This window comes from Triturus cristatus, chromosome 2_1, assembly GCF_964204655.1.
Source record: "Triturus cristatus chromosome 2_1, aTriCri1.1, whole genome shotgun sequence".
NCBI classification, from domain to species: Eukaryota; Metazoa; Chordata; class Amphibia; order Caudata; family Salamandridae; genus Triturus; species Triturus cristatus.
In genome coordinates, this window is record NC_140581.1 from 762659518 (window position 1) to 762683177 (window position 23660).

General features: G+C 46.7%; 1 protein-coding gene across 1 annotated transcript in view; it reads left to right on the forward strand.

Annotated features, from left to right (window-relative positions):
• CTXN3 (cortexin 3) overlaps positions 1-19783 on the forward strand; it is a 96424-nt gene extending 76641 nt beyond the window's left edge. The window contains exon 2 of the mRNA XM_085632708.1: positions 18238-19783. Coding sequence (XP_085488834.1) covers positions 18334-18582 — 249 coding nt within the window. The 5' untranslated portion in view covers positions 18238-18333 and the 3' untranslated portion in view covers positions 18583-19783. The remainder of the gene's footprint in view (positions 1-18237) is intronic.
• The last annotated feature ends 3877 nt before the right edge of the window (positions 19784-23660 follow it).

A 23660-nucleotide genomic window follows, 5' to 3' on the forward strand; every position in this document is an offset into this window, starting at 1 on the left:
TGCTTCTCCTGTTGGGGCAGTAGCTGGCTGCAGGTTGGACTTGGTTAAATTGTTACCTTATCACCTCCAACATAACTTCTTGGTTTGCACTGAGGATATGGTCTGTGGCCTTCTCCAGGAACCCGTCAAGTGATTTCTCAATGCAGATCAGAGTTTCCGTGCAGGTGTCATGCCATCTGCAGGATTCTTCTATCATATTGTCTAGAATTGTCTCTCATTTTCAGTTGTTATGTTTTGCTTAGCCATTCAACATCTCTTCAAGGTATTTATGATGTTGTAGTACATAAAATTGAATTTATTAGTGTAACTTGCTTTCCTATGCAGCTCACAGGCACATGATTTCTTTGGTTATGACAGTTTCCACTGAAATGGTACAGCTGAGCTAGCATTTGCAGTGTGAATTCATTTGCCCATAGTGATCTGCAAAAAGGTGATGGGTGGAATGCTTTAATGATCACTCTCAGCCAAAGGAAATTACTCGGCCATCCATCCCAGTCCATCATTATTTTGCACACCATGCCACCTCAGTGTGGACCCAGCCATATGCAAATCAGTCTTGACCCTGTTCCAATAGGAACAGTCCACCCCGAACCGCCGGGCCAGGTCCTTCCTGAACTGGAACACAAGCAACCCAGGACCGGTGTCCGCCTAAGTAGGGCTCATCAGCCGGTATAGCTTGTCTCCGTTGAGACAGTGGGCATGGGACTCATGTCTGAGCATAACAGCACCAATTAGGGCGACACACTAAAGTATCCAAAAATCTATAGATGGAATGCTTGAGTTAATCTCCGCCACTGGCATTTATCGGGCCACATCACAGTCCTTCATTATTTTGCACACCATGCCACCTCAGATTGGCCCCAGCCATATACAAATCAGAATTGACCTTGCTCCAATTGAACATTCCTGCCAAACTGCCAGGTCAGGTCAGGATCAGACGCCCATTGTTTCCCTTCATCCTGCAGATGATGCTTGAGGTCTCTTTTCACCTCCCTCCCAAACCTCTTTCACTTCCCAAGCTTCTATTGCAGGTTTTCAGCTTGCTAAACCTGACCTCTTGGACATTGAAAAGGAGGGAGGAGAATAGTTGGGTTGTTCAAAGCAGATATCAATAGACATCCAGGAATCTGGAAAACTGCATATTGCTTTCACATAAGATACATTGGAGTTCTTTCCAGTCATGGTGTAGTGAGAAAGCAGGAGCCACTGACTCTACAGATCGTTTTCAACTTATTGAATTTTGAGTGATTAGTTTCCTCCATGGTTTGGCTCCAGCCACGGTGGCTGCTTAAGGGGCAGCAATCAGGGCAGTAAGAGGTCATTGAGAGGCTATGTTGAAGAATTTGCCCTTGGTTTGCCATTTTCTTTATAGTTCTAGACTAATTATAGCTCTTCACAATCTGGTGCCAATCTGGGATTTGTCAGTAGTTCGGAAGGGTTTCCAGAAACCTCCATTTGAGCTTTTAGAGATGGCAAACTTTCAGTGTTTGTCATCAGAAGGGGCTTTTCTTTCGGCAATTATTTCCACTAGACGATTGGGCAAGTTATCTGCTTTGGTGATCTTTTACCCTCAACCAAGATTTTTTCCCGACATGGTGGTTCTGAAACTGGACCCTAAAATTGTTCCGAAGGATAATTGCAGTATCATTGTTCTCACGCGATAGTCCTTCCAGTTTTAAAGGTGACTTCAGGCTTGGGCATTCCTTCATCTCTGGATGTGAGAAGGTGTTTGTTAACATATTCGGAAAGAACAAAACCTTTTGAAGTTTCCAATTCTTTGTTTATTTTATTTGGAGCAGCCAACAAATGGAAAAAAGTCTCAAGTCCTACCTTGAGTAATGGGTAAAATATGCTATAACACTGGCTTACAGGTCAATATTGGCTGAGCCCCGATAGTATGTGCAGGTTTGATTGACAAGATCGTGGGCAGAGGATGGGGGCGCATCCTTGGTGGAGATCTGTGGGGAGCCACCTGGTCCACACCACAAACCTTTGTTAATCAATATCAACTAGACTTAGCCCAGTCTTTTGAAAATAATTTTAGTTCAGTTAACATTGATACAGCAATGAAGTAATTGTTGTATATGAGAATAAGCTTTGCTTCATGTTAGCATTGGTATATCTTCGACTATTTTAGGACTGAAAGTTGAAATATATTTGCATAAGTTAATTAAAACCATTGCATTACAATAAAATAACAATTAAAAATGAACCATTGTTTGTGAAAGTTAAAAGTTCTGATGAAGTGCAATAGTTTGGAGCCGTCATACGTCTCGCCGCAGTTGTCTCTCTTATTTCACTGCAACTGGTCCCATGAGGCAGTGTCACCCATCTGGCTCTTCGATTTTCCAGATCTTGTTTCCTTGCAGTTCTCCTCGTGGGTGCTAGTTCTCTTGTAAGGTGCTTGTGCTTTGCAGCTTTATGGGGGATTATAACAGATTTTTGTAGGTTATGGTGCAAATTTTATGTGCTGTCATCTTTTCAAATGAACTTTTAACAGCTGCTCTGCTTTCGGCCCGGTGGAAGATTACACCCATCTAGCTCGTCGATTGTCCAAATCTTTCTTTATTTCTGTTCTCCTCAAACACCACGTTTACTGTTGTTGGTCCTCGTTCGTTTGTAAAGTGCTTGTGCGTGTGCAATGCGATTTTATGCCAATTTAGTACAGACTTCTTTTTGAGTTAAATGGTTTGAGGTCTCTGGTCTCAAATGCTGCATCCATGGCTGGGTCTGAACTTTTTTTTTTTTTTAAAGTAATCCGGGATCAGCTTTTGGACTTTGCAAGGGCGAGGTCTAGAACACATGCAGGGCTGGAGAGCGTTCGTGATGGATTGTACAAATCTACCACAACGAGCCAGAATGTGGGGTTCCTTTTGTGTGAAACATATTTCCAAGGCCTCAAGGCAAGTGCTTGCTTTTTCACTCCGGTATAGTTCCCTAAGTAGGATTCTCCTTTTGTTTACTAAAGCCGGGCAACAGCACAGAAGGTGTAGCCATGATTCTCATTTGAAGTCACACAGTAACTTTTACTTATGTAAATGTTAATTAGGATTTCAACTGGGACATGATACAGAGACAGTCAGTTTTTGCTTGAACCTGTCCGTGTCCTGTAATACAATAGATCACTCTATTCTTCTGGAAAGGGAGAACTTTTCCCTATGGATTTGAGGTACAAAGTTTGGCTGTAATCAGCTTTAGACTGGGTTTAGTGATTAAGATAATTATTCCATGGTGAGGGAGCTATGTTTTTGCGCTGCCACAAGATTCTGCAGTTTATCCATTGCTTTTTAAAGGGTATATGGCTGATTTTCAGCTGGACTGGACTTTCAGCACTAAATAAATGACACCCAAATAAGGGCTCATCTGGAGGAAAGTAGTTTCCAGTTCTGTTCCCACATTCTTACGGGCTCACAGAGATTGTGGCCTCTCGGTGGCAACATTTAATCATGGAATCATTGCCTTCATCCAAGAGCCTTCATTAGCAACCACACCAAGCACAGAAAAAGCTGTTATCTTGCACATGCCTTCTTGTCAGTAAACGGAATACAGCAAATGCCTTTAAGAAAACTCTGATCACTTGAGCATGCTTGAGTATCAGTACACTTTAAAAGGAGTTTAGCTCCAGCTGTTAGTGTTGCGCAGCATTTCGTTGCAGTACAGAACCTCTCCAGCTCATCTAAGCATCCTCCTCAATTGTCCTTCTGCTCACCACTGCTCCACATTTTTCTCATTTCCTACCCCTTAGCTTATGCTCTTCCACTCTTCTAGATTTCCTAGTCTAGTTCCAAATGGTCCTCTTTGCCTTTTCAGTGCCATAATGCTACTTTTCTACTCGCCTACTAGATTTAGCCCGCGTCAGACAGATACCTTTATTACAAGGCATTTTTTTTTTTTAAACATATTTTATTTCGTCAATTTGACTATCACAACGCAGGGCTCTGTACTCCAGAGACATCTGCCACATCAAACATACATGTACATGAAAGCAAACAACATTTGTATATGGAAAATCAAGATATAGAACAAAGGCATGCTAGATAGCAACTAGTTTCCCCACCCTTAACTTCCCCCCCCCCACCCAACTCCCCTGTGATCGCACTACATCCGCTTAATCTTGTTCTCACTCTAACACAAACAAAATGTCCCACCCTCGTAGCTCGCACCCCCACGCCCCCCCCCTGCAACTGAACCCTGCTAGCAACTACCCCAATTAATGGGTCTCCGCCTCCACCGGCGGCTCTAACCATATTCTCTGATAGTCCGCCCACCGTTTCCAAATCTTATAGTGTTTGCGTGGGCACCCCCTGGCCACAAAGATGGGTTGCTCCAGCCCCATACAAAAATACAATCCATTCTTCCATACAGTCATTGAAGGGGCCCATGTCGCCTTCCACTCCCTGGCACTATCCCGTTTTGCCAGCGTAAACACCAACAGCATAAGATGTCGTTTGTAGATATTGCCCCTATTCCTTCCATGACATGGAGTATAGCCAGCCGTGGTGTTTGAGGGAGCTCCCACCCCAGTACCTCTGAGGGGCATGCAAATACTCCCCTCCAAAAATGATCGAAGGACATACACTGCCATACAGTATGTAGGAACATGCCTTCCTCCCTACCACATCGAAGACACTCCGGGGAAGCAACCAATCCCGCCCGCCACAGTCGTGTTCTTGTAAAGTAGACCCTGTGAAGGTATTTTAACTGAACCAGACTAAGCCGCATCGCTATTGCCGCGCCCCACGGAGTTGCCAGTGCCTCCGTAAAGTCCTCCTCCTCTAGGGCGCCCACGTCAGCCTCCCAGTCCCCCCGAAGTTTGCACAGTGTGGAGGAACAGTGTGTGACCAGGGATTGGTATATCCAAGAGATCTTTTTGTCTTTCAGGTCCCCCATAAAGACTTTCGCCTCCAGTGGGCTAAATTCAGGGAGTGACTCCAAACCCTCCAGTCTAGGAGACAGGGCGTGATGAAGTAGGAGGTATCGAAAAAATTGCGACCGTGGCATATGGAACTCCCTGTGTAGATCCTGAAAGGGCTTGAGTGTCCTACCCCTCATCACATCTCCTAGTGTTGAAATGCCAATGTCGTCCCATCCCTTGAAGCCCTGTAGAGCCGCCAGTTTGGGCAGGCGCCCATTGTTCCACAGAGGGGTCTCCCGAGTCAAGGTGTTCCACCATCCCATGCGGCGCAGAGCCTGCCTCCAAATCTGAAACACTATCCGTGTGACACATGGGGCAGCGCACCTCTCAACGGTGCCGAGTAAAGGAGTGTGTGTAATGAGTGACTCCCCATAAGCTGCCGTTCCAGCGCATATGCCGGGTCTCCCCTATCCCCATACCACTATTCATTAAGAACCAGCAGGTGCAATGCCTGGTAGTACGATAAAATATCCGCGGTCGCAAGCCCTCCACAATAGGTGGACAGAAAGCACGTACGTATTGCCACGCACACCCTACCCCCCTCCCACAAAAATTGCCCGAGCACAGAATTCACCAGCCGGAACCAGCTAGGCGGGATCAGGTACGGGTGATTCTGTAGCTGGTAGAGGCGCCGAGGGAGTGCCACCATCTTGAAGACTGCCGATCTGCCAAACAGGGTCAGAGGCATACAGGACCAAGATTTAATGTCTGAGCGAACTCGCTCCCATACCGGAGCCGCGTTCAGTTCCCAGGAGATTGCCGGTATCTCCGACAGCAACACCCCCAAGTATTTCAGGCCTCCCCCTGCCAACTAGACCGAGGACACCCATGCACCTACTCCTGTTCGATCTCCCAGGGCCCACGAGGTGGATTTGTGAGGGTTCCTGTACAAACCCGACGTTTCCCCAAAAATCTGCATGATGCGCAGAAGCCGCGGCCCTGTCCTGTCCACTTCTGTAAGTAAAAATAAAATATCATCTGCGTATAGCGCGATCCGGTCGGACAGACCCGGGGCCCATTTGAATCCCCAGACCTGTGCATCAATGCGTACCCACGCCGCCAGCGGCTCCATGGCTAAGGCGAAGAGGTACGGAGACAGTGGCCACCCCTGCCTTGTGCCCCGTCCTATGGAAAAGGTGGGGGGAGGACGCGCCAGCCACCCGAACTGACGCTGTTAGCTCCGTGTAGAGGAGCGTTATGTAGGAGAGGAAGCGGGGGCCAAGATTGAGCCTCCGTAGCAATGCAAAAAGGTAGACAAAGCTGAGGGACTCGAATGCCCTGTCCATATCCGCCAGGAGTAGCGCCGCCGGCTCTCCTGTCTGCCGTATGGGCGCCACTGCAACGTGCACCCTCCTTATGTTGTGTCTGGTCGCCCTCTAGGGCATAAACCCTGCCTGGTCCAGGTGCACCAGGGCAGAAATGTGGGGCAGAAGGCGATTTGCCCCACAGGCGATTTGCCAACGCCTTCGCCAGTATTTTGGCCTCCACGTTTAACAGGGAAATGGGGCGATACGAGGCATCTGGGGGTCGACCGCGCTTATGGAACACCACCACTTCCGCGTGTATCCAATCCGGAGGGAGCACGCCCCCCTTCCCGGGCCTCTTCCACTACCGCTCGGTAATACGGGACTAATTGCATATTGTAACAACGGAAGAATACGCTAGGAAACCCGTTGGGTCCTGGTGCCTTGCCAGAATTGAGCTCCCCAAATGCCACACCCAACTCCTCATCTGTCAAGGGGGCCTCCAACTGGTCCCGCACCGCATCTGGCACCATTTTGGGGAGTAAGTCCGCGAGGAACTTATCGATGGTGGATCCTGATAAACATTCCCGCGGGGCGTACAATTCTGCAAAGTAAGCCGCGAAGCTCTCCGCTATATCTGGGGGGTCCGTAATCGGCATCCCTGCCGAATCCAGAATACCCGGTAGGGCCTGGGCATGGAAGGCACCCTGACAGAGATGGTGCAGCATTTTACTAGACTTGTCCCCCCCATTGGTATACCCTGCTGCGCGTCGCCAGCCAGACCTGTCGTGCCTCATCCAGCAGCAGGGTGGCACATGCCTGTTGTGCATAGAGCAATTGCCCCACGTTCTGTCCCTCCCTGCCCCCTGACACCGACGCTCAAGTGCCTCCACATCCGCTTCTGCACGAATCAGTTCCTCACTACGCTTCCTACGGGCCGCCGCGCACCAGGATATATCAACCCCACGCAAGGTGGACTTCATCGCTTCCCACAAAGTCGCAGCACCAGAGACAGACCCCTCATTATCCGTCAGGTACTGGGCAATTGCTTCACTCATATGGGACCCATACTCTACATTTTGCAAACACCAAACTGATAATCTCCATCGAAACGGTTGTTTACCCCTTCCTATATATATATATCTCAAGGGACACCGGAGAGTGATCCGAGAGGCCGCGAGGCAAAATTTCCACCGACGCCACCCTACCCACTGCCGCCTGAGGGACAAAGAAGTAGTCAATCCTGGATTGTGAGTGATGAACCGCTGAGCGAGAGATATGTGAACCCTTGCTGATCGCCATGCATTCGTCGCCATACGTCTATCCAGTCCAAACCCTTAACTAGCGAGTGCAGCTTTGTGTGAAGACCACCCCCTTGGCTACCCCCAACTCTGGTCCTATCTTTGGTCAGGTCCATAACATCGTTCCAATCCCCACCCACCACGGATAACCCATCCGGCATGTCAGCCCACAAGGAGTGAAGTTTCTCAACCAGATTCCATTGTGGGGGAGGGGGAGCATAGGCACTGCCCAAGGTCAGGAAATCCTCCCCAATTCTGCCCCTGATAAATAGATAACGCCCCTGCGTGTCGGTCCACTGTTGTACGTGTACATATGAAACCCTAAGATGTACCAGGATCGCCACTCCCCGCGAACCCCTTTTAAAGTCAGAGTGAAATACCTGCTGAAAACCATAACATTGCAAGCAAAGGGCCTTTGTGCCCAACAAATGCGTTTCCTGTAACATTAGAACATCTGCCCTAGCCCTCTTTGCCTGATGGAGTATCGCCCCACGTTTGATTTTGTCCAGAACCCCACGCACATTCCAACTGATAATACGGAGACTACCTGGGGTTAACCGGCTATCATTTGGCACTCCTGTCATGAGGTGGCATATGTTCCAGCCCAGCAGGCAGTGAACCCTGACAGCGTAGGTGCAGAGAACAGCGAGTGTCCAGCGGAAGTGCAATCTGAAAACTGAAACAGCCCCCCCCACAAACCCCCCCCACCCATACCTCAAAACCACTGAAGTATCTGTCGCGGTGGAGCCGGGCCCCAATACCCAACAGGGGGATGAAGCCCACCCCAACCAATGGATCCCCAACTCACAGCCCATGGCCTCTGAGCATGTCTCCAACCAAAACGGTCCTGGCGGAGAGACCAACCCATATCATAACTCCCCCTAATAAAACAGCTACCACTGCTCCACAAAGCCCCATTAACGTCTTATATTAGGATTCAAGAGTTTGTCGCCCTGAAGTAGAGCCCCCCCGAGAGGAGACACTGCAGGACCGGGAGCGCCGCCGGGATCTAGGTCTTCTGCTGCTTTTCTGATGCGGGCCCCGAGGGCCCTTCTGAGCCGCCTCGCCCAACGACGAGTCAGACTCCCTTCCTGGCGCGGTATGCGGCCTCACCCGCACCGTCTCGTCTGTCCATTTGAACACTTCCTCCGGGGTGTCGAAGAAATGAGTGCGGGAGTGAAATACCACCCGAAGGCGCGCCGGATATAGCAGGGTGTATGGGAGCTTAAGGTCTTGCAAGCGGGCCTTTGCCGCCGTGAATGATTGGTGCTGCTGCTGAACTAGTCTCATGTAGTCGTGGAAATATAAGAATGCGGGCATTATTATAATGCAGGGATTCCTTTGCCCTAGCTTGCTTCAGGATAGCGTCCCGGTCGAGGTAATTTAACAATTTGGCGATAATTGGCCGCGGGCGAGCCCCCACTCGGGGTTTCTGCACCAATGCTCTGTGAGCCCACTCCACAACAAAACACCGGGACATGGCCTCAGGGGGAAGCCAGCTCTCCAGCCAGTGCGTCAGGAGTCATTCCATGTTGCCCTCTTCGCAGCCCTCCGGGAAACTGACAAACCGAAGGTTGTTGCGTCGAGCCCTCCCTTCCGCATCTTCCTCTCGAAGTGCAAGGCCCTTCTGGACAGTCTCCATCTTAGCAACCTTCTGCTTTAATATGGTAACCTCGTCTTCCACCCCTGAAATCCGGGACTCAGCCTCTGTGATACGGGTCAGCGCTGTGCGCAGATCTTGCCACAACAACATGATGTCCGCACCAACTGCCCCAATTTTTGCGTCCGACATGTCCCTGGACTGGGTGAGAGCAGCCAAGAGGGCTGCATTGTCTGGTATAGCTCCCGGTGGGTCCCCGGAGGCCCCAGCCACCGTCCCCAGACCTGTGAACTTGTTGATGGGACTCTGCTTGTTCGATCCGCCACCCCCCTTGTCCCTTGTCATATCTGCCCCTGATGCCCCCGCACAATCCCAGTAAGAGCCAGGCAGGGGGCAGGCGCGAATACTGCTAGCTCCCACGGTCCAACCAGGCCGCCGAATGGGAACCGGCCAGCAGATGCTGCAAATCCACTCCACCTATAAGACCTTTGCGGGACCCCACCTCTCCAGGGACTCCCGGGCCCGTAAATACGTTCAAATCAACTGCTAAGACAAGGTCTCTATAGTTTGAGCAATGAGGCTCGCAGGCACACCCGCCATGCAGTCCCACCCGGAGTAGGACTAACTACCAGTCCCTGAGGCCCAATGCGAGCCCATGTGCCGATGTGGGCACCCCCTCGATCCGGACACAACTCAAGGGGGGAGGGGAGACGTAGGTGCAGAAAGCCGGTCTGCCAATTCTGCAGCCCCCCCTCGCAGCTCGACTTCACCGCCGGTCCCCCACCACTAGCACACACACTCAGGAGGAAGATACTCCTGGGGACGCAGGTCTGCCGTTCACAGCCCAGGCCGGCCCCTCGAACGGCCCAGCACAGGGCGGGGACGAGCAGAAGCCGAACTCAAACCGTTGGAGCTCTGCCCCCGCAGCCCGACTCAGCAGACCAACCCCACGTGGCCCGCCCGACCGCCGATGTGGGAGTCTCACTGGCCCCTGCCGAGCACAGCTGAGGAGGGAGGAAAAGAACGTGTGGCAACCGCCAGCACCTCCCCCGCGAGCCGGCTGCACCGCCGATCCCCCACAAAAGATCAATAGTACCTATAGGAGGGGGCCAACACCACAGAGCACAAGCCTGCAATCCGTATCGGCGATCTTCAGTGCCGCCGGCCACCCTCACCGCCTCAGGGGCCTGAACGCGGCTCACAGCCCTCGCCTCCCCTGCACTGTCTGCCCTACCGCCGATGTGGGAGTCGCACTGGCCCCCGCCGAGCCCAAGTGGGGAGGGAGAAAAAGAATATGCGAGGCAAACCCCCAATCGCCTCCCCCGTGGGCCGGCTACACCGCCGATCCCCCGCACAATATGAACAGTACCAGTAGTAGGAGGGGGGCCCACACCACACCACAGATCACGAGCCGGCAATCCGGTTCGGCGATCGTTGGTGCCGCCGGCCGCCTTCACCACCGTAGGGCCCGATCTCAGCCCCCAGCCCTCGCCTCACCTGCGCGGCACAATCCAGCAGCCGAGTTACCGCCTCGAACTGTGTCCTGGACCAGGCAGCAGAACCACGTAGCAGCGCCCAACACCCACGCCGGCCATTTAGGTCCTCCGCCACCAGTAAGGCGCGCCAACTTGGTTGTATGTCCGTGGGCAGTCCCAGTATGCCGCGCGTCCCCCAACCGTCTCCGGTGACCCCAATTGTGATCCAGGATCTCTGTGGGCTCACAAATATCTCTCGGGGGGGATTGTAGAGTCAGTGCAGCGCCGATGGGTAGTCACTATGACCTCTCAAAACGCAAAGGAGTTAGGATAAATGTCGGATGTTCGGTGGGCTGGACGGAGCTCACTCAGCACACGTCCGCCATGTTAGGCTAGCCCATTACCAGGCATTTTCAGATCAGAATTTCAACTAGCAGTGCGTCACTCCAGGCTTCTGGTTTCTTTGTTATCACTGCCTAGTCTACAGCTGGTCAACTCTACTGCTGATTACCATTTCACTCCAGAACCATTTGTAGAGGCAAGTTTGAAGACGCAATCTTGAAAGGCAGAAATTAGACTGCCCTCACCCTGAGGCTTGGTTGTGCATCTTGTAAATCAGGAGGCATGCACCATTTTAGAGTGAGGGTTGTTGTATTCCATCCCCTCATGTCTGACAATAGAGAGAGAGCAAATAACAGCTTATTGTGGGAATGAAAGTAAGTCCCTTATGGCAGCATCATGAACCATCTCTACCGTTAAGATCCTAAAAGTCTATACTGACCATTAACTCTCTTTCGTTCCCAAAATTAGAACAGAATTAAAAGGTTTTGTCCAGACTGGCCAGAAATCTTGTTCCATTCTTGGGCTCAACGAAAAGGGCTGCATTTATGAGGGTTAACATTTTATTTTGCATGGCCTATGATAATGTCCTTCATGTCAAGATAACTGCTGGACAGATTTAACATGTTGCAGATGGCTCAAGACCAAGCTATGTGATCGAGTGAAGAAACCACATTATGTTGTGCTCCATTGAATTAAAGGTGCTATGTCTGGCCCAAGAGCTACTTATTACAAAGGCAATTTTTGCCTTAAAAAGTCATTAGAAGATGCTGCCCCAGAAGACATTTGCGATATTCAGCTCCAAAGAGACCTATCTCGCTGAGATACTGTAAAAAAGTCATTCCAGAGTAGCCTTATTTGCCATCTTTGTGGTTTCCCTATGTTACATGTTGCATTCGGAAAACTAGGCAACTGAGAAACTGTTTAAAACCAGCCATTTCTAGAAAATGTATAGCTAAGGATGAGTTACTGCTCTACCTGGTAATGCTGTTCTTTGCACAGTGGCCTACACTCTACATCCATGCACATTCTCCATAATAGAACACCAGAATGTTAATCTATATTTGTAATAGGACATGCTTACTTTTCTCCTTTATGTTGTACTCCTCTGCAAGTTCCCCTTCCCGTAGCTATTCTACCCATCTGTATCTTCTCCTACTAATATTCTACCTCATGTGGCCTTCTCTTTTGACTCTCTCCTTCACATCTTCCCTGTCCTATGGCTTTCCACTCCCTTTCTCTGTCTTTTATCTCACCCCTCTCCTCTACCAACATTGTTTCTATTTTGCACGTTTGTTATGTGTTTCACTGTACTGGGATATCCCATCCCGAACAGAAGGCTTCAGCAGGCAGCAGCTCCCGTGTTTTTTTCCTGAAGCCTTTGCGAGAAGTCTTCGGAAGTGGATGGGGGCCCCCTCCAGAGTAAAGGTAACTGCCCCCCCCCCCCCACACACACTGTGTGTGTTACGCCCCTGGCCCAGCGCTGCGTTGGCCTTCTTCGATTGTATTAGTTTTGCTATTTCCGTAGGTGCAATCAGTGCTTGTGGATCTTCTGCTTTCGGAGTGGCAGGGGCCGTAATAACTATAGGATTGTGTGCAAGGAACTGGTTCCTCAGGTAGTTCTCCCACACTGATGCTGGGACTGAGTTTGCCCTTGGAGGTCCAAAGGATTTCAGAGTGTTCACATACTGCCAGAATCGGGCTAGTGAGCCTTCTTTGAGCATCCTAAATATTTTTTTCCATTCTTCCTTCCTGTTGTGCTTGTTTCAAGGCCCAGAATTTTTTTGTGTGGGCTTTCCGTGCTTCCTTTACAGCCAACAGATTCCCTGATGTTGGATTAATTTTGAGCAGGCGGGTTTTCTTCCTCAAGTTCTTCTGTGGGTTGATACTCCGTTGCGAGAGAGGTTTTTTAGGTGACTACGTAACTGCTGATTTCACATTGGGTGACCCCCGTAATCCTGGAGTGATGCTGCCCGATTTCTGGTCATAAGGTCCCAGTTAGTTTAAAGAACATCCCCCGGTTGGTCCTGTAACTGAATTCTCTCTTTATCGAGCCATTTGGCTACCTTGAGTGAGTGATAAGGCTGCTACTTGATTCGCCTTACCAGGGTCTTTAATTCATCTCCTGTAGAGTAGCCTAGCTCCTGGCCAGTGTCAGCTATCTGATGGTGTAAGTTCAGGATTATGATCAGTGGATTATGGTCGCTTTCTGGGCGGGTTACTGTATCAAAACTCTGGAGAAAATTTGCTAAACTGCTTGATATAAAGATGTAATCAATGATGTAAATGTTCTTGAACGTGGGGAGGGCTGCCCTCTCCGCCTCCATAGGAAACTGATCTGCTGATTTTAGGCCATTATGTAGTGAGAAGGTTGTTGAATTGGTCTTGTGCGCGAATCATTTTTGCGGTGTTGGCATAGTGACCCACGTATTTGATGGGAAATTAAATAATTACTTAACTGTAATTTTCATTACCCTGTATCATAGTCTTCCTTGTTCCAGTCCACCCCCCTTATTTGCACCTCCTGGCAACTATGTATTTTAGGTCGGTGGGGAAGAGGGAGGTATATTACTGATTTTCTAGATAGTAGTAGAAAGAGGACTAACAGACTTTTTCTTTATTTTTTGCTCGTATAAAGACCTATGTGGGAGGCAGAGGAGGACAATGATTCAGGGCAATAACGATTACCGGTGAGCCAACCACCAGACTCCTTAATCCATCTAAATTCCCTGCACTAGGTGAGGGAGAAAGCCCTAAGCTACTATCCTGAGGGTACTGCGGGGAGTGCAGAGTACCTGTATTTGCCACTTGAGGCTACTTGCCCAGCCCGTGTAACAAAACAGCAGCCAGAAAGACCCGAGGTTGGAAGGTGCGGCCTACAAGCCTCCGCTTGATCCGGTGGGAGAACTGCAAAGAATCCAGCAGACAATTCTGCAACTGCAAGACACCCTCATCTCCTCACTGTGGGGCAGGCCCCGCCCCGAGCAGAGGGGTGGGGGCCATGGTTTCTTGCAGCCATGCGTCCTAATCTGCAGGACGGCTCCCGCCATCCACAATGACTATCTCAGGCAGGGGAGGAGCAGGTGACCTAGAGCCACCCACCTACTGATGACTTCTCCTGATTTCCACCCCGAGGTCTCAGGACTGGGGGGAGACTCAGGACTCAGAAGGGGAGCAGTTAAGAGGACCGAGAACCCGCAAACCTCCCACCCGGCCTGGCCCCCTCTGCACATCCAACATCTGATGCCGCTTGGGAAGACACTCTCCTTGTTCCAGTGTAGAATCCATGCAGCAGAGACTGAGTACAGGATATGATGCTGGCCCATCGGGTCCTTTGTCAAATTTCTGGGTGAGACACTGCACCAGAGAGGCATCTGCTGGCCCTCGATAGGAGCCCCTCTTGGCACCAGGGACCTGCCAGCTGTAGACCACTATGGCAGAGATGGTCATTGATATTTTGGAGAAAACTACCCTGGGGATCAGCTCCCACTGTGACATCACACTTTGGGATTGTCACGGGGGAACACAGAGGGCAAAACGCAGCAAATGAAGAACCAAAGGACCTGAAAACCTCCCCATCTGCACACTACTCTCATACTAGGGAGCTGATCTGCATCTCTAGACCTGGAGTGCTGTCCCTATTGCTCACCAGACTGGTGGTGGTTGAAGTCCCAACGCTACACACAGGGGGCTGTGGACCTGGGTGACTAGGGTGGGCTGCTGGGCCAGGCTGTTTGCCAGGAGGGGAGGAAAGGGCGCCGAGGACCCTGTTGGTATTGACGCTCTGGCAGGGGCCGGTAGGCTGTTCATGCTGCTCACTCACACACCTTGCCAGGTGTTGGTGGCTGCAAGTGGGCCCGCGCCATTCACCCACCGACTCATCACGCCCCGACCTCTATGGACAGCTACATGATGGGATGCACTTTACTACCCAAACCTGACTGCCCGTTTCTTTCTCCATAGATCCAGCACGCTGAACAGCGGAACCCACTAAGCCAGATGCCATTCTCCAGGCAAATGAAACTTCTTGACTCTCCCTCGAATCCAAAAGTGATTCAGTGGCAGTGGATTTGACCTTCCTGAGCAATGATTATCATAAATTGTCAGATCGCATCACACAATCAAAGAAGACCCTGGCAAATTTGACGCCCCAGGCTGCTGACCTCCCCACCGAGGTGCCGGACCTAAGCGAATGAGTTCAACTCCTGGAGATCCAAGCTGAGGATGCAGAAAATTAATCTAGCCGAAGCAATATTAGAGCGGTTGGTCTGGTGGAGGGCACTGGGGGGTCGACGAATGGAGGACTTCCTAGAGACCTGGATTTTGGAGCTGGCCCCGAATGACGAACAGACCCCATGTTTTGGTAGAAGGGTTCCACAGGGTGCCATCGCGCTGCCCCTCCGGAGGCGGCGCCCTGACCTATAGTCTCCAAGATCCTATATTATATGGAATGAAACACTATACTGCGATGGGCTAGGCAGCCAGATCCCATTCTCGGAGACCACTACTGAATCCTTCTCTTCCCAGACTACACTCTGGTGGTCCAGAGGAAGAGGGTATACTTTATTGGGGTGAAACAACAACTTTGAGAGCTAGGCTTGACATGTGTTTTGCTTTTCCCAACCAAACTCAGTCATAGCAGACCAAAAGTCCCATTTGTTTCATAGACATTGGTAGAGACTTGGGACTCTCCCTGACGACTGGTACATCTCTCAACCCGCCACTTCCACAGTAGCTTCAGAGGCGCTGCTGCTGATCCAGGTGGGGCCTTTCACAGACACCGCAGCTGTCAACAGTGCCATCGCCGGCCCAAGTCCTGAATAGCCAGCGCTCGGCCTTAGACACTGCGGCCTCAGGCCCCTCTGTAGAAGATTCTGGGGGTGGCATCTCTCTCTAACTGACCCTCCCTGGCTTGAGTTCCCTGCCGCAAGTGATGACACAGACTGCTGATGACATTAGCTGACCTTCCAGATGCAATTTTCTCAGTACACCCCCCGCCATTTTTGGGAGGGGACATCTAATCCCAGGCGTTGGATGCCCCTGCTATCTGCTACACCTGCTTCTTCCCCTCCCCCCCCCCCCACACCCCATGCTATGCTCCGTGAGGGGTATTCCCCTATGGGTTTCCTCCTTCCTCCTCCGACCCTATTCCAGGTGAGCCAGTGCCCACAGTACCCTTAATTATGAGTCTGATCATCCTCTTGACCTATGCTGCCACCCAGCACACTCTGCCCTCATGAAGGGGTAGTTACAGTGAGATTTGGACGAGCGTCATAAGGCCGGTCGCCTGTTGTATTCTTTTTCACTGATACCCTGTTGGTATCTAGTTAGCAGACTGAACACGTTTTTATGATGATCAGTAACCAAAGTTGCTGTGCTACGTTGCATGCAAAGGAGAGCACACAACAGCACCATGTCTACAAAGATATGGTGTGGTTGCTCTCTACTCTAGTGCTGGTATACCACAGGCTGTCTTGCACCAATGCAAACATCCTTGCACCATAGTGCAATGGTATTTGCGTGATGTCAAGCTAAGGTTTATACTGGAAGGATACTCTTCCAGCACAAAATTCTATGCTTTGGCAAGGTTTAACACTTAATTTCTCCTACTTTACACCTTTACACCTAATCAACCTTCGCATCAAATCCATGGGTGAGTGCTTGGGAATGTCCATACACCCCATAGTGTGCCTCCTTGATGTAAAGTAGTGCATAATGCTACTGTTCAGCTCAATTCAGGACATATGCAGGAAAGTAAGCCCCAAAAAACACACTTTGAGCCAGTGCAAAGTGTAAGTAAATCCACTCTGAAAAGGTAACATAGTGACTGGGGTGTCATATTAATAAACCTGTATTGCTACCCAAGGCAACCCTTTTTAGCAACCTTAGAATAATAAGATTGAGGGGACAAGCAAAAGATTCGACACCTAAGCCTTTCAATCTGCATGCAGCACTTTGATGCCAGTTAATAGCTCCATGTGTTATATGAGAAGGATTGTTATGAACTCCAAGTAACAAAAGGATCTCTGTGACAAAAGCAATAACACACTGAGCTATCTACATTAAATTACTAATCTGTGATCTGCATGGAACATTAACCCACAATGTTACAATATCAGGAGTCAAAACTGTGACGAGACATTACACAGATCTCTCTCGCGTGCTTTGATCACCAGAGTTGCCATGTCCTTGTAATTATCCCCTGAAAAAATCCCCCTCACACAAAGATCTCTGCAGGATGCTCGTATCTTACTCAGTTCAACCTGTCATGCAGAGGGCGCTCACTTGAATTGGCGCCCAGTGAGACTCCACTGGTCACAGTGCCATAAAGATGGCACTGTATATGAGTGACAGCATGAGCATTTTGCAACTGATGGGATCTGTAAATCTGATGCTTTCAGGCATCATAGGCGCACACTCTGATGACCACTGAAAGTTTAACGAGGAAGAGCTGATTTACAATTGTACATTAGGAAACATGTCCGATTAGAAACTGGCAGTGATGGGCACTGATGAACCAAACAACCAGAGCTGACACTAATAGCAATTCTTATCCAGACAATTATTAAATAAACCACTCTGGAAATAGTAGTGCAAGCTCTGATTGTAAATGAGCATTTCAGCACTGATAGTTACAGAGTAATGGTGTTAATCGACATGTATGATAAAGTGTTTTTTATTTGGGCATTTAAGGCCTCATATTCTAAGGTACCTATCACTTTGTCGGACATTATTTCCCCAAAATGCTTTTCACCTGCATTGTAGAAGTCGCGAGAGGGGAAAAAAAGATCATGGAAGCTGGTTGCATACGTGATAATTGTAGACAGACCCCCAAAGTGAGGGTCCATTTCCAGGAAACATGAAATTTATGTCCTGGGTACCCTGGGAGTTATCTCCGTATGTGTTAAGGGCAGCATTTAAAAAAAAAAAAAAAAAAAAAAAAAGAAGAAGGGGACATCATTGTTTCAATGGTCGTGCTTGACGGACCCTACACTGGCTGAAATGGGCCCGATCAGCTACTCAAAGTTGGGTCCCCTGTCTGACACCATTTATGTTGGCATCTGTTATATCAGATTGTTATTGCCAACAGATGAGCTCTCTGCTGTTCCACCATCTGGTGCACTGCCTACCCAACCGACAGACAGTTTGGGCAAAAGAGGCATGGAAATGTTTCGGTCGATGTCTTGTCACTACCATCCTCTAAAAAAGACCATTCTTTTTACTTGCTAAATTGATGTTCTGTGCCATTGTGAGATGCAGAAGTTCTGGTATTTACAAAAGTTGCAAATTGCAAAGAACAACCATCTTCAGAAATGTTACTGACAGACGGAATGGGCTGATAATTTTGTGTTTCTTCTTGCAGGAATAGTGTTTCGGGCAAATGATGGCTGCTTCTGGTTCAACTAGCTGGTGATGAGAAAAGGCAAATTTTCAGGTGTCCTTCTTTCTTTTGTGGAAGATGGCCACAGAAACTTTCACATCAACCTTATTGCCCCCAGGGGACACTGCATTTGACTACAGCTACAGTATGAGCCTGGAACAGAAGACAACCTTTATCTTTGTGACAATCCTGTTCATTATTCTAGCCATTCTCATTGTCAGGTGCTTCAGAATTCTTTTGGATCCTTATAAAAGTATGCCAACGTCCACTTGGGCAGATGGAATTGATGGCTTGGAGAAGGGCCAATTTGATTATGCTTTGGCTTAGAAAATCTTACACTCAAGAAGACAAATGTAAAGCTTAATAAAGCCATAAAATTGATGCATTTCCTATATGTGGGGCTACAAGGACCGTGAAGTGTATACACAAGCGTACCCATGTATGCACATTAAATGGGGCCAATGAGACATCTGTCAATTTGTTGCAGATGTTCTGCATCTGCTAAACTCTAAATGCCCCCCAGGAGCTGCTTGTGTGCCGCTGCTACATAGTGGAGACCTTCCTGATATTTTCTGTCACTTTGAGGAGTTTCTTCAATGGCTTTAACCAAGTCTGGTTTTAGTTTACTCTATTGTAAAGTAAATTAAGACTTTTTAGATAGCCAACAGTGGTTGCCAAACATATACACTTGTCACACGTGAAACTCATTCCTCTTGTTTTGTGCATTTTCAGTACTCAGAAATGATATAATTACTTTTCCACAGTTTCCTCTTGAACTTCTCTGGCCCTTCGGAATATAGAAATGCATTGGGTTCCGAGAAACTGAGTCCAATGGAGGTCATCCAAAAGATAGTTAGAAGTATCTACTTGCACCATAAGGAGTAATATTTCTTTTTTAGATTTGTATTAATTGTTCTCTTAACAAGTGGCACGACTGACCTGATCAATCTGTCTAAGTAAATTTTTTTTAAAAAGACACACAGTTGATGGATGGAATGTAGAACAAATCAAAACATAAGTGAGAAATAAAGCATGCATTATTGTAAACATAACATTTGTTTGGAAATAAATTGGCACATTTCTCAAGTCAAGCGTGTTTACTTTGATGGTAGGTGGCCCAAAAGTCAGTGGTAGAAAGAAACGTGGTTTGTCTCATTAAGCAATCCTTTTGAGTTGCTTAAGACACGAGGCCCACAAAGCAGGATCTTCGGGTTTGATAACCCAGTCCTTGCGCATTTGTTCTTGGAAAGTTGAAAGCTCATCCCTAATACCCAATGGTACATTATGGGTGTATGTCCAATATGACTAGCACAATCCTTCAAAACTATTTTTGTTCATATACCTTCTTAAAGTTTCATTTCTTTGCCTGGATATAAATGACAAGACCGCTTAAATAACTATCTGAAAATATGTTTTAGTGTTTTAATCTTTTTCAGTGCATAGCGGCATCAAAATTCATAAAACAATTTCTATGTGACACCCGTCAAAATGCCTGCATGCATATTTTATAGACAAATATGTAAGAGAAATGTTCTGTAAGAATAATAAAATGATTCTGTGAACTATTGTAACGCTTGTAAATGTTCTATTACTAGCTGCACCTATTGGTGTTCTCTTAGAGGAAGTAGCTTGTTGATGCTGTTTGATATAGTAAAATCGTTCCCATAGATTTATTTTTATATACACATTTTGGAATCTTGAGACTTGCAAAACAGCAGTGTTGTACTATATACGTACAGGACTTCAACTAAATGTATCATTTATTAAAAGGGCAAAATGGATCACATTACAACTATTTCCGATGCTTTTACACATTAGGAGATATATTGCGGATGCAAGACAATTCTACAAAAGGTTCTGGACGTCGCAATGTTTTGTGCTTCCAAGGTGATGCTGAACAGTGACTATAAAACAGTTTCTGCCTAGACATTTTCAAAACCTATTGGCTACCTACTAGACGCAAAGTCACGTTCACTATATTTCCTGTGGAGCCACCCCACTTCAAAAGACAGACACTGATTGAATCATCCCCTACCAATAACACACGTTGGTGTCGTACACATACAATTTGATACAAGAAGCACCCATGATGAAGCAACCTGCCAGAGATAAATGTGCTTTAGATTTAAAATGCTCAGTCATGGACAATGATTAGGCTCAGTGCTGTAAGAAGATGGGAGCTCTTTCCACTAACTACAGATTCACTTAAAGTTCGTACATCAGATATATCACACACTGATAAGCCTAAAGAAATCATCTTGCATAACCATACATGTGGAAGATACCATGCCCCAGTGCAGGGCTCCTCCATCTCACTTGATCATGCCCTTCAATCTGGCAATACGGTCATGGCGTGTTTGGTACCTTGTCACCACGATTGACCAACCTCTTACCCTAGTCTCTCTAGACCAAGATGGCCCTCTTGGATTGTGTTAGCAGCATACCAACAAGATCTAAGAAGTGCAAAGAGCTTGCACTGCTCATTGCAAAAAATAGGTCTCTTGTCGCTTGGGAACAAGTGCAGGCAAGACCCATGACTGGTTTAAAGAGCTCGATTACTGCAACGAGCAACTGGAAAAATATGAAACCACACTCTCTCACTCCTCAAGACTTAAAGACATCTGGGATCTGCTGCGCTCGTTCCTGCCGCTCTCAGACGCTTCCCTTCAGTTCCACTGCACAATGGCCTAATACACATGTACTTGACAATTTTAACAATATTTACAAATGGTAGTGGTGGTATCATTGGTAGCACATCACTCTCCGTGAGCATTATGTATTGACATCATAGTATTGGTGCCCCTCAAGGTTAAAAAACATACACCCCACTATCTAAGGTGTTCGTCCACTGAGGCCCAAAGGACCCAGTAATAGTATCAAAATAATTGGATGAACCTCGGCACTCAAATCAATTCAATATTGTTTGATAACTTTTTTCCCCCCCTATGCATGTAACTTGGAACATAGCGGCAAACAAAGGAAACATTTTTTTTTAACTTGCTGTACAGTTTAATACACATATGGAATATACAACTTAGTCCATATATTTAGAAGTAATGGCACTATATTCCAAAATTGTGAAACTTGACAGAATAATCTTCCTATCAGACGTCAAACCAGCAGCCGACACGTGTTTCGTTATAAATAACTTTTTCAAGGCTGCAAATGATTTTAAGAAAAACAATATTTACAACAAAAAAAAGGAAAAAAGAGAGATATAAAGACGGAAACAGGAATAAGCTATTTCTATGACAGTATCACAACAAGATCATTTAAAAGACTAGTGAGATAATAGACCCGAAAGTAACCAAGTGAAAAATCCTTATTCATGCAGTGCAAATACACCAAAATGTGTATAGTTGGTGCACCCCTAGTTTATAGGTGTAATTAGAGATAAAGAAAACCAGTAATTACGATTTCATATGTTATACCTTCAATATATAGTAGATAAATCCCAAAGAGTAATCCATGAAAATTCTGATCTTCTTAAGGCAACAATAAGACCCTACCAAAATATTGAAAAATGGGACACAGAAAAAATATATAAAAACAATCCAAATCCAAGAAAAGACATATTATATCTAAACCTCCTAGTTTATACTATATAGGAGGTGCGATAAAGTGATCTATATACCTATTTGAACTTGTATTCTGGTCCGGAACAAAATTATGCTCCAACGTTTTCAAATTAATCCAAAATTGGTCATCTATGTAGAGAAACATAAAATCTAATCGACTCCCTCATAACTTGCAATATAAAATTCCTTTCTTGTTTCAAAAAATATAAAAACTCATATTCGCTATATAGCAATACAAATAGTAGCTGTCACTTTCTTCAGATCTACATCAAAAAAGCCAATCTGGGCTGGAAGGTGGGAGTTCAATGTCATGTGATGAACATATCACCAATACTCCACCTTCACTAGGTCATTCCGATAATTGGGATCGATAAAGATACCATTAAAGAAAGTTGGGGATCGCGCAACTAAAGCACTGTTCTACGTCAGGCCAAGACTTGTATAACAATTACAAATGTGCCATGATCTTTGTAGTAAAGTTAAAAGAAAAAAAAGGGGATTGTCATATCTTTTATACCTTATGAGCCCAATAGAAAAGCATTATTAATGTAACATATATAGCATTGGACGTACACGTAGGAAGTCCAATCGTTATTAGTAAAATCAACTATTTAAAAAATAGAGGACTTACATTTTGGTAGGCAAAAGGCGTAGGGCTATGATATGCCCCTGAAAAGAGAAGAGAAATAAACATTGGTATATAGTAAACCAATAGTTTAATATTTATTTTTCACGTTCAATAACCACCCTAAATAATCTACCTGGATGTTATCATTGCGCATATAGCTCACTATATATAACGAGCAGCCAAAGCATTATTTATGCCGCTAACTCTCTCCATTCTTGTAACAATATTTAAAGTTCGATCACACCCGTACTGATTCTTGGTTTGATACTGCAAGAACAAGGTCGTGGTGTATAACGTATTATTAAAACGAATCATCATATTTAAAGATGACTGATCTGACGGTATTGGCATTTCACAATCATTTCATACGTTTGGTAAAATGGTGTCCTTCAAACTTAATCACGAAAACGGCAATACTCCACAATTAGGAGTGTCTAGGCTCCAAAGGTAAAAATTAATTCACATACTCACCTAACAGTGCGCAATCCGCCGCGTACCTTGACAGTTCCGATTTGGTCAGCAAACGTCGCTTATGTAAGACGTATTTTCAAACTGCTCGTGTTCCGCGTCCATTCCTTAAAGCCAAAGGAAGGACTAATATGGACCGAATAATTGTATTCCGTTTGTTTAGCCGCAACCATTTCTAAATGGTATTCGTTTTTATGTTGCAAATTGTGTTGGTTATCCATAGTTAAAGATTATCCTAATGTTAGTCGAAGTGTTTTAAGATGCCTCGAACGTTTCAATGTGATCATTAATAATAAGATGAAAAGATGTATACCAATCACCATAATGTAAAGATATTAGTTGTAGTGATTCACATACACATTGTTAAGTTAGATGTAACCATTAGATCAATATTCAAAGCAATTAGTACGTGGTAAAGCAGTACGAAAAAGAAAAGATACATTTTTCATCCTTGATGTGGTATTAGTGATTGAAAAATTATTTTTGTACATGTCGTAAGTCAATCACAAATTTTCTTTATCTGTACATGAGTAATACAATAGTGCACATCAGCAGAATTATATATGCAGTAACACTAAGCTCCAAATCATATGATAAAATTAGCATTGTTCTGATTGATAGTAACAGAATCTAATATGCACAAATAAAGACAGCTCTACTAATTCACTGTGTGATACATAATACACACAAAACACGAGAAAGACAAAGATATTGAAATATAGTCTATAATG